The sequence below is a fragment of the Salmo salar genome, chromosome 15, assembly GCF_965601325.2.
Source record: "Salmo salar chromosome 15, fSalSal1, whole genome shotgun sequence".
NCBI lineage: Eukaryota > Metazoa > Chordata > Actinopteri > Salmoniformes > Salmonidae > Salmo > Salmo salar.
In genome coordinates this window covers 69,307,767-69,322,233 of record NC_138305.1, presented here as the reverse complement: position 1 = coordinate 69,322,233, position 14,467 = coordinate 69,307,767, and the positions used below count along the sequence as shown (strand labels likewise).

The 14,467-nt window shown below is 43.2% G+C and overlaps 1 protein-coding gene across 1 annotated transcript in view; it reads left to right on the top strand.

Moving 5' to 3' along the window:
• Nucleotides 1–14,467, top strand: part of LOC106571924 (cadherin-4) — a 395,713-nt gene that overhangs the window by 345,699 nt on the left and 35,547 nt on the right. Inside the window, exons 8-9 of the mRNA XM_014145495.3 lie at nt 2,174–2,346; nt 5,690–5,827. Coding sequence (XP_014000970.2) covers nt 2,174–2,346; nt 5,690–5,827 — 311 coding nt within the window. The remainder of the gene's footprint in view (nt 1–2,173; nt 2,347–5,689; nt 5,828–14,467) is intronic.

Below are 14,467 nucleotides of genomic sequence, written 5' to 3'. Positions count from 1 at the left end.
TTGGAATCTTCCTTCTCTCTCCTCTGCCCCATTGACAAATGCTGCTTTGAAATGTAATGGAGTTTGAGATGCGGGCTATGGTGTGAATTATCTCTGGACGGAGCCTGTCACTGGGATGATATCACTATCTCTGGTAATTAGAATTGTATGGAAACTACTGCTGGAGAGGAGAGGACAGAGAAAGAGAGCAATTGGAAAGGAGACTGGGACAGAGAGAGAAGAGCGTAATAAGGAATAGAGGGAGAGTGAGAGATCAGTGTGTGTGTGAACCAAGGTTATTATAGTAAACAAACAAACAAACAAAAAATATACAATTACAAACCCGTTTGAAATACTAAAACTATACTGAAACTATTATATTTGACTCCAAAACGAACTAGAACAAAATAAAAACCATAATGAATTATGTTCAGTTTTATTATTAGTTTTTCTCAAAATATAAGGGTTTTCTATTCACCTTATGCATTAGTGACATCTCCAAAAACACAATAACTAAAGGATAGTATTGAAACTAAATATAAATGTTTCTATAAAACGTTAACTAAATAAAAAACATCAAATCAGATTGAACTGACACTAACTGAAACTGAACTTGAAACTAATAGAAATACAAATTAATATAAAAATAAGTCCTGTCAAGTGATTTAAATAATGAATCAAGTTAATGTTTTAGTAGGTCTAATCCCCCTTATTAATGTTCTTGACGTTTAACACAAACGCACACATACGTCTTGTACAGCTAACCTTGTGGGGACACACAAGTCAGTCCCATTCAAAATCCTATTTTCCCTAACCCTAACCTTAACCTGAAAACTTAACCCTAACCCTAGCTCCTAACCCTAAAACTAAACCTAGCTCCTAACCCTAAACCTAATTCTAACCCTAACACTAATTCTAACCTTAACCCTAAACCCCCTAGAAATAACATTTGACCTTGTAGGGACTAACAAAATGTCCCTAGTTGGTCAAATTGTTGTGTGTCAACAATTATTGAGGGGACTACTGTTCCCCACAAGTATAGTTAAACATGTCCACACACACACACACACACACACACACACACACACACACACACACACACACACACACACACACACACACACACACACACACACACACACACACACACACACACACACACACACACACGCTTTATGTACTGTTAAAGATTCAGGCATTCTAAATGAGTGTGACTATAGGAAAACATAACTGTCTCTAAGGATACAAAGAGATTTTCAACTTGTCCAACAATGTTATGGAACCACTGTAATCATCTGTACTGTAAAGGTTTCCCACACCCTTTCTCACACTCATAGAGACGCTTCAAAGGTAGGCTGCAAGAGTTCAGTGTGTATGATTGTGTGTGTGTGTGAGAGCGGGAGTAAGTGGACAAGTTTGTTTTGCGTGCCCCGGGTGGGCGCGTTTTCAGATTTTAGGCCATTCCATTGGTCCTTAAGTGAAGTTTCCACTCACCCGGGACACCGGGCCATGAAAAACGAACTTGTCCACTTACTCCCTCCCTCACACACATCTTCTCGCACACACACACACAATCATACACACTCCTCTCTTGCAGCCTACCTTTGAAGCATCTCTATGAGTGGCCTTTTCCTTTTCAGTTCTTCCTGTGCCATCCAAATCTGTGCATAGGCTAGTCAGTGGTCAAGTTATCAGGTTGCTAATTAGCTACATGATTAGCTAGCTAAACAATGTAGTTTGTTATCAAACCAAAAAAGAGCGTCTCGCGAGTAGTTTAAAACGGCCTGTGACATGCGCACGAATCCGCAGCGGAAAGAACAACATAGCTCTGATGATATTGGGTATAATTATGTTTTTTTTTTAAGATGCCATAAGATTTACATGATTTTGGCTAGAGGCACACGGTCTTCAGCAGAAAGCGGTTTCATGTAAAGGTGCAAGCATTGACTGTAGCAGGTGTTCCGTGTTGTGTTCCGTGCTTAAAAGGGTCTGTGCGGAAACATGTGGGCTTAAAAGTGCTGTCCCATGGTGATAAACATGTCACCCGTTAACGTGTTATTAACACATTAACTTTGACAGCCCTAATGAAAACATAAAACTATAGTAACCTTGGTTTGAATGTGTTTGCTTACAGTGTGTTTGTCCCAGTGTACAGAATGTACGCCCAGACTGACTGTTGCCTCCTCATCCTCAGGTACATTTGTGATGCACCTGGCAGCCTTCGATAATGACGACAACACCACGGCAAATGGGATGGTGCGCTACCGGATCCTGTCCCAGACGCCACACAGCCCCATCCCCAACATGTTCACCATCAACAGCGAGACTGGAGATATCGTCACCGTGGCAGCAGGCCTCGACCGCGAGGTCAGTAACCCTGGTAACGCTGGTGGGATGTGTTCTCACTGAAAAGTAGAGTTTTTCTGGTCAGGTCAAAACAACTCCTGGCCCTCCGCATAAGAAATGAGGATAATGTAATTACATGAAGGTGAATAGCAGTGCTGGAACTGCCTCCGGGAAAGAGTTATGTAACAGAATCAGGCAGTGTGTTGTCTGTAGGGTATTTCCATTGTATTTTTCAACTCAGAGGTCCATCTTTGGCTCTTATAAGGTGTGTGTGGTTGTAGCCCATCTAGCATACATGTTCTCCGTGGGTGTCTGTCACCACACGTCACGCTCTGCTCAGCGTTTTCCAAGCCACCCCCCTGAGGTCACCTTGTTTATGGAGCTGTCACGTTATGACAACATCCTAACATCTTTATTTAAGTGACACGGATGTCCCTGTGACAACACCGTCAACGCCCTAAAGGGAATCTCTCTGCTGCATCACCCTAGCCACCTGTCACTGCTGACAGACCTATTAACAACACGTCATGGAGCCTTCAGGTGTGTGTGTGTGTGTGTGTGTGTGTGGGTGTGTGTGTGTGTGTGTGTGTGTGTGTGTGTGTGTGTGTGTGTGTGGTGTGTGTGTGTGTGTGTGGGTGTGTGTGTGTGTGTGTGTGTGTGTGTGTGTGTGTGTGTGTGTGAGAGATGGCACCCTTGACACCTGTCAAACACACACTGAAGTACACAGAAGGAAGGAAGAGAGAGGCTGATGAGTTGGACATGGAAAGAGAAAAGGAAGGGAGGGATGAGAGATAACGGCAGGTAGCCTAGTGGTTAGAGCGTTGGACTTGTAACCGAAAGGTTGCAGGATTGAATCCCCGAGTTGACAAGGTAAAAGTCTGTCGTTCTGCCCCTGAACAAGGTAGTTAACCCACTATTCCAAGGATGTCATTGAAAATAAGAATTTGTTCTTAACTGACTTGCCTAGTGAAATAAAAGGTAAAATAAAAATATAAAAAATATAACTGAGTGATACAGAGAGGGAACCGTATGAAACAATATGGGAGACACACAATAAAGGAAGGGAGGGATGGATAGAAAAGGAGATAAATTGATGAAGACAGAGGAAACATTTTAGCTTAACCCCTGCTTGTTGTTCCACATCTTTTATTCGAACACTGCCAATCAAACCTGATTCATTCCCAATGTTGGATTAGAGCTAATACACACACAAACACACACACACACACACACACACACACACACACACACACACACACACACACACACACACACACACACACACACAAGCTGTACACAAGCTCACACTGAAATACACACAACATTCTTTCTTTCTTTTACACACACACACACAATCTTTCTGTTGGAGCACACCAATGTACTTACCTCAGAAAGTTTCCTCCAGCATTCCCATAGAGAACAGATAAGAACACCCTTACCCTTGCAGAAATCTGAGTGCATATATACATAAACATGAATACTTAACAGAACAGGAGGCTGACAGAGAGCGAATGAGAGAGTAGTACAGGCTTCGCTGTTGCTCTAGCCCAGTTTTCAGAGTTCGGCTACAGTCTCATAAGGTCTCTCTGCCTGCCTTTCCTCAAGAGACTCCAGCTTAAAGGAGGTTTTCTCCAAGAAGCCAGATGTCGAAGTGTGCCCCCCTCTGATCTATCACTTTCTCCCCTGACTCCTCTCCCCTACCACACATGCCTTTCAACACTTTCCCTTCTTCCTCACTCTTCCCATCCACCGCTATAGTCCTCTTATCCTTAGCTCTCGCTTTCCTTCTTCTTTGTCTTTTTTTTTAAACTTGTACGCTACTCAGCTCATCCCAGCCTCTGTATCCTTCCTCTGTCGTCTTTTCTCTTTCCCCTTTGTTTCTTCATGGTCTAGGAACGGCAGACTCAGGTGACAGCAGCTCTGTAGAGAAGCAGCTAGTACAGTACAGGACAGTGTGGGGCGTAGTTGGTGATGTGTCGTGGTTTAGAGAGGTTCCGAGGTGCTCTACATAATTAGCGACTTGTCTAATTAGTGGGACTGCTGTACACACTGTGGATTCTCCCTGATAGGACTGGCGGGCCAGCTAGGGCTCCTGAACAAGATTTGTGTTTGTGTGTGCGTACTTGCGTGCATACGTGCACGTGCGTGTGTTCCTGTGAGCGCACATCTGTGTGTGCATGTGTGGATGTGGATGTGTGTGTGGTGGGGGGTCGAGAGGCTGCTGAGCAGAGCTGAGCTGAGCTGTCTAATCCTCCTGATGTGGAGTCACAGTCTAATTGGGATATTTACTCTGTAATTAGCAGGTGATGGAGACACTGGGAGTGTAATTGGGAATCCCAGGGAAGAGACACATTATCCTGACAGCTCCCAGGTCCTGTCCCCCCTGCCTGCCTGCCTGCCTGTTTGTCTGCAGCCTGGGACAGGGGGAGAGAGGGAGGGAGGTACACACACAAACAAACTCAAAGGGGTTTTCATAAGAACACATACACATACCGGTATAATCAAATCTCTATGAGTAGGGCAGCGTTCTAAGGCGAATGGGTTGGTTTCAGCACCATGGACAGCTAAGTAGAGCGTCATAGCTGTTGTGGTTTCCCATTTATGTTGACCTTTAGGACCATGGACAGCACTTACATGGGCTGTTGTGTAAAGCTGTGACACATTCAGCTTCTCTCAGCTGATACTCAACTCTCCACCTTTCTGGAGAGCATTTCCACACAAAATGGTTGCTGTGAATTGTAGGCTACACATAGGAGAGCTGGTTGCCCCAACGCAACACGTGAGGAAAGAAGAACATTAACCGATTTGTAAAAAGGCAAAGCAACTGTGTGAAGAGTAGGGGGAGGAGGTAAGAAGATGGAGGGAACATTTCTCTGTGTTCCCCCAGGTAGGAGACTCTGTGCTGTTCTGAACAGGCTTTCAGCGTTCCTTTTCACAGTGCTTGGGCTCCCATTAAGATGAGTGATAGGGCCTGAGATAGGGGCCAAGGTAGGGGAGGGAGAACAGTCATGGGAGGGGATAAACAAGCCATTTTGCTTCTAATTTCGTCAGAGACATACCGGACCCACACTGGCAAAGCTGTTACCAGGCTAAAGGTTTGTGGCTGAGGAGAGAACCACAGTGGGTGTAGAGGAAACCTAACGTGTGTGAGAGAGAGACAGAATGTGTGTTGTGTAAAATGGTTTATTATTTCTGCACAACCTAAAGAAGAGGATACATTGACCTCCTTGTACTCGTTATGCAGTTTTGTATGATTGAGCATTTAGTGTTTTTTTTCTCTCACTGTGTGTAAGTTTGATCACTGGTTGCTCTTCTTAACTGTCTCTCTCTCTCTCTCTCTTCTCTTTGTGTGATTGTCCTGTAGAAAGTGTCCCAGTACAGCATCATAGTCCAGGCCACGGACATGGAGGGCAACCTAAACTTTGGCCTGTCCAACACGGCCACTGCCATCATCTCTGTCACAGACATCAACGACAACCCCCCGGAGCTCACCTCCAGAACCGTGAGTAGAGAGTAGGGCTGTTGCGGTGACCATATTACCACCACATCATCAGTCATGAGTCATGACCGCAGTAGAATTCCCTCAGGACATGCGTAGTATCCACCTCGCTAAGGCTCAATTGTCCTTCTAACCGTTCTGACATCATTGCAATCAAAACAGTATTGTGCTTTTACAACTCACCTCACTGTGATTGATCAATTTGAAGAAACACTGCGATTGATCAATTTGAAACAAGAAGTTCAACAACAGGTTGAAACTGAGTGGAAAACATGGCGATTGTGAATGTTGCTTCAAAGCCTAACAACGAAATGGTCAGCGCTTTCTAAGGTGATGATCAATTTAAAACACTCATACGCATATTAGAGCTTATACATATGCATAGGCCTATATATGCCCGAAAAAAATAAACTGAATTTAATTAAGGATTATGCTGTTCGTTGTACAATACATAGCCTACCGCATATTACGCACCACAGAAAAACATTTTTTTAAATGATTTAAGATGTCTTTAATTGGTCTAGCCTATATTCCAAAATTAAACAAATTGTAGTAATAGCCTTTGAGTGTGGACTGTATTATTATGCATACTGGATGGACTGGTTACCTTATGCTACACTCTAAAGTGAGTCTGGGAGAGGCCTGGGCAATGCTATTGGTTCATTGCTTGTGCAGGGGGGCTTTACAGAGTTCGCTTACAATTGTAGTGAATTTGTATTTGATTTTGAATAGCCTAGTAATAGGGCTTTTTTGCCCTTCGTAATTAACAGGGTGTCACATTAGGCTACCGTTAGCTATAGAATATCTCACCACCGTGCGTTTCCATCTCCTCCCCTCTCTCCTTCATTACTTTCTCAAGCGTGCAGAGAGAGGAGCTGTCAACAGTTTAATGACATATGTTTTGTTGTGAAAACATGTTACTTTCGATGTTCCCAAACAGATTTCACATGGTTTCCCCCGAATGAAGCACTTGGTAGCTGAAGGAACAGGGTTGGGGAGCCCATGGCATACAGAGTTTGGGTGGAATATCACCTGTCGAGCAGCGAGAGGCTGCATACTCCTTAAACAATGGTTGATGCAAGGAGTGAAATAACCGGAGGTGGGAACGTGGCATCCCTTCGCTATTGGAGTGCTTAGGCGGATGACATGTATTTTTTTCCCCCTGCCCCTGTTCATGCCCATTTGATAATGTGTCATTCTAAATCCAAACTAGTTTAACATATTAGTAAAGACAATATTCATTTGAGAATAGTCCGATGGGTGATCATATCATCACTTGATGAGAGAACAGTGTGTGCAGCCTGAGGTAAGGATCAGAGTGCAATTTTTTTTTTACTTCTTTCTCACATCATCAATAGCCTGTAGTCACATCATGCAGCCCATATATGTTTTGATTTCTAAGGCATTATAAGGTTTGTATCATTAACAACTAAAGTTGCCAAATAACTCGTAGCCTGTAGGACCTGTTTCAAATGATTATTTTTACACTCAACATAGCTTTTTATATGTGCACTCTCTCCGGAATGGGAAAAATATCATTTTTATTTTATTCAGCTAAGTTCAATTATATTCTTCTTACTATAAAATCATATAATATAAAATAATGAAACAGGACTTATAAGCATATCTTGTCTGCTAAATGAACAAGCCTACAGCGTACGGCATGCCACATAGCCAGATAACATACAGTAAGCAGTTTGCATGACAATAACCGGCTGACAAAACGTCATGTCCGCCACAGAATAAGTAGACAGGGGAGAGGGGAGAGGGGAGGGAGAGGGAGAGGGGAGGGGGAAGATGGGGTAAGGTATGGGAGATGGAGGACTGGAATATAGGGAGAAGGGTAGAAGATGAAAGATATAAGGTGAGAGGAGAAAGGGATGAAACACAGCCATGGCATCATCTCAGAGACGGCGCACACTCCTGACCTGAGTGAAATAAACATCCAATCTTCAACGTTCATCACCCAGAAAACAACAGCAAGCAGACTTAATGATGATTATAGTGGTGATAATGGTGATGATCATTACCATATATGAAAAAAAAAGGTCATTCCTGGAGTCAAACCAAATCAAAGAATGATGTGTGTAACCAAATCATTATGGAGATCAGCAAGACTAGCATAAATTACTGCAAATGTATCCATACATCCTCTGGTCTTCCAGGGAATGTTGATCGTTTTACAGTAGTTCCCCCAGCAGTGATGAGTACCTCTTGAACAAGCCTGCTGTCCACACACACATTTTAGTCATTTAGCAGATGCTCTTATCCAGAGTGACTTATAGTAGTGGTCCCCTGTGGGATTTGAACCAACAACCCTAGTGTTGCGAGTACCATGCTCTACCAACTGAGCCACACAGTCGTACCCTGGAGGCACCATGCTGCCAGACATAGTAAATGTGTGGAGAGTTGCAGATAGGGGAGAGGAGGGATGAGATGAGGGGAGGCAGTGAGTAGAAGCAGTATTCCTGATAGTTGGCGAAATGAGAAAACTCTGAATGATTTGTTATCCGAATGGCTGGAATGGGTAGGATGGCTAAAAGTATAAGGGAGGGATGGCAGAGAGTAAACAGCAAGGAAGGAGCTGTGATTTCTACAGCACGGTGCTAGACACAAAGTTCTGTGCAAGCAATTAAGCAGGTACTTGTGTTATGATTGTAAGCAAAGATGCAGTGGCTAGTGAAAGTCTTCACATTTTTCTTACTTAAAATTACATCTAAAAAGGGTTTATATTAGAGTTTTTTTCCCTATAGATCTGCACAGCCTACTCCACATTTTCAAATGGAACAATGTCTTGATTGTGTATGTCTTCACACCCCTGAGTTGATACTTGATGGAGGCACCTTTGGCAGCCATTGCAGCTGTGAATCATTTTGAATAATATTCTATTAACTTTGCACAACTCTTAGGGCAATATATGTCCATTGGTTTTGTCAAAATTGCTCAAGTTCAGTAAATGTGTTAAGGAATCATTGAGTGCTGAGACCACTCAGGAACACTCAACACCTCTTGGAAAGCCATTCTGGTGTGTCTTTGGCATAAACGTGTGTAATTGTCTCACTGAAAAATGAGACTACAGTGGGGGAAAAAGTATTTGATCCCCTGCTGATTTTGTACGTTTGCCCACTGACAAAGAAATGATCAGTCTATAATTTTAATGGTAGGTTTATTTGAACAGTGAGAGACAGAATAACAACAAAAAAATCCAGAAAAACACATGTCAAAAATGTTATAAATTGATTTACATTTTAATGAGGGAAATAAGTATTTGACCCCTCTGCAAAACATGACTTAGTACTTGGTGGCAAAACCCTTGTTGGCAATCACAGATGTTTCTTGTAGTTGGCCACCAGGTTTGCACACATCTCAGGAGGGATTTTGTCCCACTCTTCTTTGCAGATCTTCCCAAGTCATTAAGGTTTCGAGGCTGACGTTTGGCAACTCGAACCTTCAGCTCCCTCCACAGATTTTCTATGGGATTAAGGTCTGGAGACTGGCTCGGCCACTCCAGGACCTTAATGTGCTTCTTCTTGAGCCACTCCTTTGTTGCCTTGGCCATGTGTTTTGGGTCATTGTCATGCTGGAATACCCATCCACGACCCATTTTCAATGCCCTGGCTGAGGGAAGGAGGTTTGATTAAGGTGAAGTTGATGCGGTGAAGATGTCCTGTCCCCTTAGTAGAAAAACACCCCCAAAGCATAATGTTTCCACCTCCATGTTTGACGGTGGGGGATGGTGTTCTTGGGGTCATAGGCAGCATTCCTCCTCCTCCAAACACGGCGAGTTGAGTTGATGCCAAAGAGCTTTGGTCTCATCTGACCACAACACTTTCACCCAGTTGTCCTCTAAATCATTCAGATGTTCATTGGCAAACTTCAGACGGGCATGTATATGTGCTTTCTTGAGCAGGGGGACCTTGCGGGCGCGGCAGGATTTCAGTTCTTCACGGCGTAGTGTGTTACCAATTGTTTTCTTGGTGACTAAGGTCCCAGCTGCCTTGAGATCATTGACAAGATCCTCCCGTGTAGTTCTGAGCTGATTCCTCACCGTTCTCATGATCATAGGAACTCCACGAGGTGAGATCTTGCATGGAGCCCCAGGCCGAGGGAGATTGACAGTTCTTTTGTGTTTCTTCCATTTGCGAATAATCACACCAACTGTTGTCACCTTCTCACCAAGCTGCTTGGCGATGGTCTTGTAGCCCATTCCAGCCTTGTGTAGGTCTACAATCTTGTCCCTGACATTCTTGGAGAGCTCTTTGGTCTTGGCCATGGTGGAGAGTTTGGAATCTGATTGATTGATTGCTTCTGTGGACAGGTGTCTTTTATACAGGTAACAATCTGAGATTAGGAGCACTCCCTTTAAGAGTGTGCTCCTAATCTCAGCAAATCTTTCTGATTGAGAGGGGGTCAAATACTTATTTCCCTCATTAAAATGCAAATCAATTTATAATATTTTTGACATGCGTTTTTCTGAATTTTTTTTGTTTTTATTCTGTCTCTCACTGTTCAAATAAACCTACCATTAAAATTATAGACTGATCATTTCTTTGTCAGTGGGCAAACGTACAAAATCAGCAGGGAGATCAAATACTTTTTTCCCTCACTGTATATCCCAGTGTTCGGTTTCAGAAGACTGAGGAGGTTTTTGCTTGAACTTTTTACCTGGGTTTTGCTCCTATCATATTTATTTGATCCTGACAAACTCCCCAGTCCCTGCCGATGACAAGCATACCCATACCATGATGCTGGCACCACATGATGCAGCAACATTGAAAATGTGGAGTAAGTTGTGTTGTTTGGTGGGAAATAAATCAATTTTAAAGTCCAGGTAGCAGATAATGGAACTTATCATATATTTATGTAGTTGGTGCTGTATGTTAATTAATTTACATTACCAGTCAAAAGTTTGGAGATACCTACTCATTCAAGGGTTTTTCTTTATTTTAACTATTTTCTACATTGTAGAATAATAGTGAAGACATCAAAACTATGAAATTACACATATGGAATCATGTAGTAACCAAAAACGTATTAAACAAATCAAAATATATTTGAGATTCTTCAAAGTAGCCACCCTTTGCCTTGATGACAGCTTTGCACACTCTTGGCATTCTCTCAACCAGCTTCACCTGATATGCTTTTCCAACAATCTTGAAGGAGTTCCCACATTGGAGGCCAGGTCATCTGATGCAGCACTCCATCACCCTCCTTCTTGGTCAAATAGCCCTTACACAGCCTGGAGGTGTGTTGGGTCATTGTCCTGTTAAAAACAAATGATAGTCCCACTAAGGGCAAGCCAGACTGGATGGCGTATCGCTGCAGAATGCTGTGGTAGTCATGCTGGATAAGTGTGCCTTGAATTCAAAATAAATCACTGACAGTGTCACCAGCAAAGCACCCCCACACAATCACACCTCCTCCTCCATGTTTCACGGTGGGAACAACACATGCGGAGAACATCCATTCTCCACAAAGACACGGTGGTTGGGACCAAAAATCTCAAATTTGGACTCATCGGACCACAGGACAGATTTTCACTGGTCTCATGTCCATTTCTCATGTTTCCTGGCCCAAGAAAGTCTATTCTTATTGGTGTCCTTTAGTAGTGGTTTCTTTGCAGCAATTCGACCACGAAGGCCTGATTCACACAGTCTCGTCTGAACAGTTGATGTTGAGATGTATCTGTTACTTGAACTTTGTGAAGCATTTATTTGAGCTGCAATTGGAGGTGCAGTTAACTCTAATGAACTTATCCTCTGCAACAGAGGTAACTCTGGGTCTTACTTTCCTGTGGCGGTCCTCATGAGAGCCAGTTTCATCATAGCTCTTGATGGTTTTTGCGACTGCACTTGAAGAAACTTTCAAAGTTCTTGAGATTTTCCGAATCGACTGATCTTCATGTCTTAAAGTAATGATGGACTCTCATTTCTCTTTCCTTATTTGAGCTGTTCTTGCAATAATATGGACTTGGTCTTTTACCAAATAGGGCCATCTTTTGAATGCCACCCCTACCTTGTTGCAACACAACTGATTGGCTCAAACGCATTAAGAAGGAAAGAAATTCCACAAGTTAACTTTTAAAAAGGCACACCTGTTAATTGAAATACATTCCAGGTGACTACCTCATGAAGCTGGTTGAGAGAATGCCAAGACTGTGCAAAGCTGTCATCAAGGCAAAGGGTGGCTTCTTTGAAGAATGTAAAATATTAAATATATTTTGATTTGTTTAACACTTTTGGTTACTACATGATTCCATATGTGTTATTTCATAGTGTTGATGTCTTCACTTTTATTCTACGATGTAGAAAATAGTAAAAATAAAGAAAAACCCTTGAATGAGTACAGATTTGTTCAAACTTTTGACTGGTACCGTATATGGTTTCTAATGCTCCCTGCATATATGCTCCCTGCATATAAAAACCACAAAGAACACAAGATCTTAATTTCTATGACTCACACAATCTTTATAGAATAAAAATCTAATTTAATCAATTACATTTGGAAAAACAAATTTGAGTGAACATTAGCAAGCCAGCAGCAGATGAAATAGAAAGTGAATTCATCTCCTCCCTTTCTCCCCAGTTTTAGCTTGTGGCTATCACTGTCTAGGTTTAGGATATTTACTAGCCCGTACCAGTGACAAACTTAGCTATGTTATCGACATAATTGTTGTTACATTTTGGGACAGGACCTTGAGCAGGTGTATTCATGCATGTATGTGTATTTCATTAACCCTGTGTCAGTCATTAAGCCACGCTGAGCCCTCCAGTGGCCCAGGGGCGATCTGAGCTGATTAATTCAGCTGTTTATCGGAGCTCCAGTGCGAAAGGAAACAGCTTACGCAGGTGGAGCGCCTCATGGCACAATCATTAGGAGAGAGCTGAGAGGTGAGGAAAAAGGGGAGTGAGGAACAAACGACGAGAGCAGGGAAGACAGGGATATAGGAAAGGTAAGAGATGAGAGGAAAGAAAGGGACATCAGCAAAGACAGTTTATTATGAAGCTTCACATATAATATATGTATATCCGACTGTACAGTATGTTTTGAGGTCATGTGGATGTCTTGTCGGCATGTGCGTTTTCCTATCTGCAGCTTCTCCAGTTGTGAGTAGGTGGGTGTCTTGGGGAGCTGAAGGTGCTTAATACAGCAGAAGTATCATTTTCACGCTGGACGTTATCATAGGAGTTAGTATTAGCATGCACCCTGGGGGCCAATAAGATCCTTATGATGATGAGTTTGCAGATTCGCTAAGCATGTGTCAGACGTAGAGCTCATCAGTGATATGTTGCGCCACAGCCACACAGCAGGGGCAAGCACAGAGAGAGGGGAGGAGAGGAGAAGGTTGTGGGCTGCAAGGCCGAGAGTAAGTAGATGGGGATAGGGCGGAGGAGAAAAATAAACAATAGAAGGTGGTGGGTTGAAGGAGAAGAGAGCGAGGAGACAAATGAAACCCGACAAACATTTTAATGGCAGAAATCTTCCTTCCAACAGTCATTTGTTTAGTAATTTCACCACTTCCCTACTCCACTGACTATCAATGCACATTGTACAAATATTCCACAATATGATCAGCTGTGGTATCTATGATGTACTATTCTGGCTTTTCCATATCCAGAAGGAGAACACACACAGTCAGGACCACTGTAAATCAGACCCCCTTTTTTACTATATTAGGATTCAACAGTTGCGGTAGCCGATTGATGATAGTAGTTTGTACCGGATGGAGTCTCATCCACTGTATTTTTGTTGTGTTGAAGTGCATTTCAATCACCCAGCACAAATGGGGGTTAGCTAAATAAATGCTGTGGCGGATATTGATGATGATCGCCCTTGTTATTCTGCAAAGTGGAGGTCTTGGATTCGCAATGAGCAGAGCACTTTTTACAAGCTCCCTCTATAAATCATCCAGTTCACCAGTGGGCTACATAAAAGCCATTTTGTCGACAATGAAGGCCATTAAGCAAATATTTAGTGTTTGCAGCAAACCCAATAAATCTATCAAAGCGTCCCAGAAATAGAAAGTTTGGAGAATTTCTCTTTAATGTTACAGATTAATATTTCATCAGGCCTATCAGAGGCTGACCTATTTTTCAAGGCGGCAAGGCAGGCAGGCAGTGGGTGGGGTGTTTATGTGTTTCAAAGTGGATGTGTTCATCTGTTTGTGTGATTATCTTTGTGTGTGTGTTTTGGTTTGTACTTTTGCCTGTGAGTTTAAGAAACAAGTAGATGTGTGTGCGTGCATGCGCGCGCGTGTGTGTGTGTGTGTGTGTGTGTGTGTGTGTGTGTGTGTGTGTGTGTGTGCGTGCATGCGCGTGTGTGTGTGTGTACCCCGTGCTCAGTAGTGAGGAATAATCCTAGCCAGTAGGAAACACCAGCTTGGCCTGGATCCTTTTCTCCTCTCTCATCCTGACATCACCTAGGCTCCATGATGAAGCTCTCTGTCACCCCCATCTGCCCCTCTCCCACCGCCCCTCCCCTTCCCTCCTGTCCCTTGGCTCCCCCCTCTCCCCTTTCCCCCTACCACCCCTCTCTCCTCTCATCTGCCTCCCCCTACCTCCTGCTCTGCCTCCCCGTCTACCTCCTCCTCCTCCACACTGCCTAGAATGTGACAGCAGGATGAAGACAGTCCTTGTACACTAT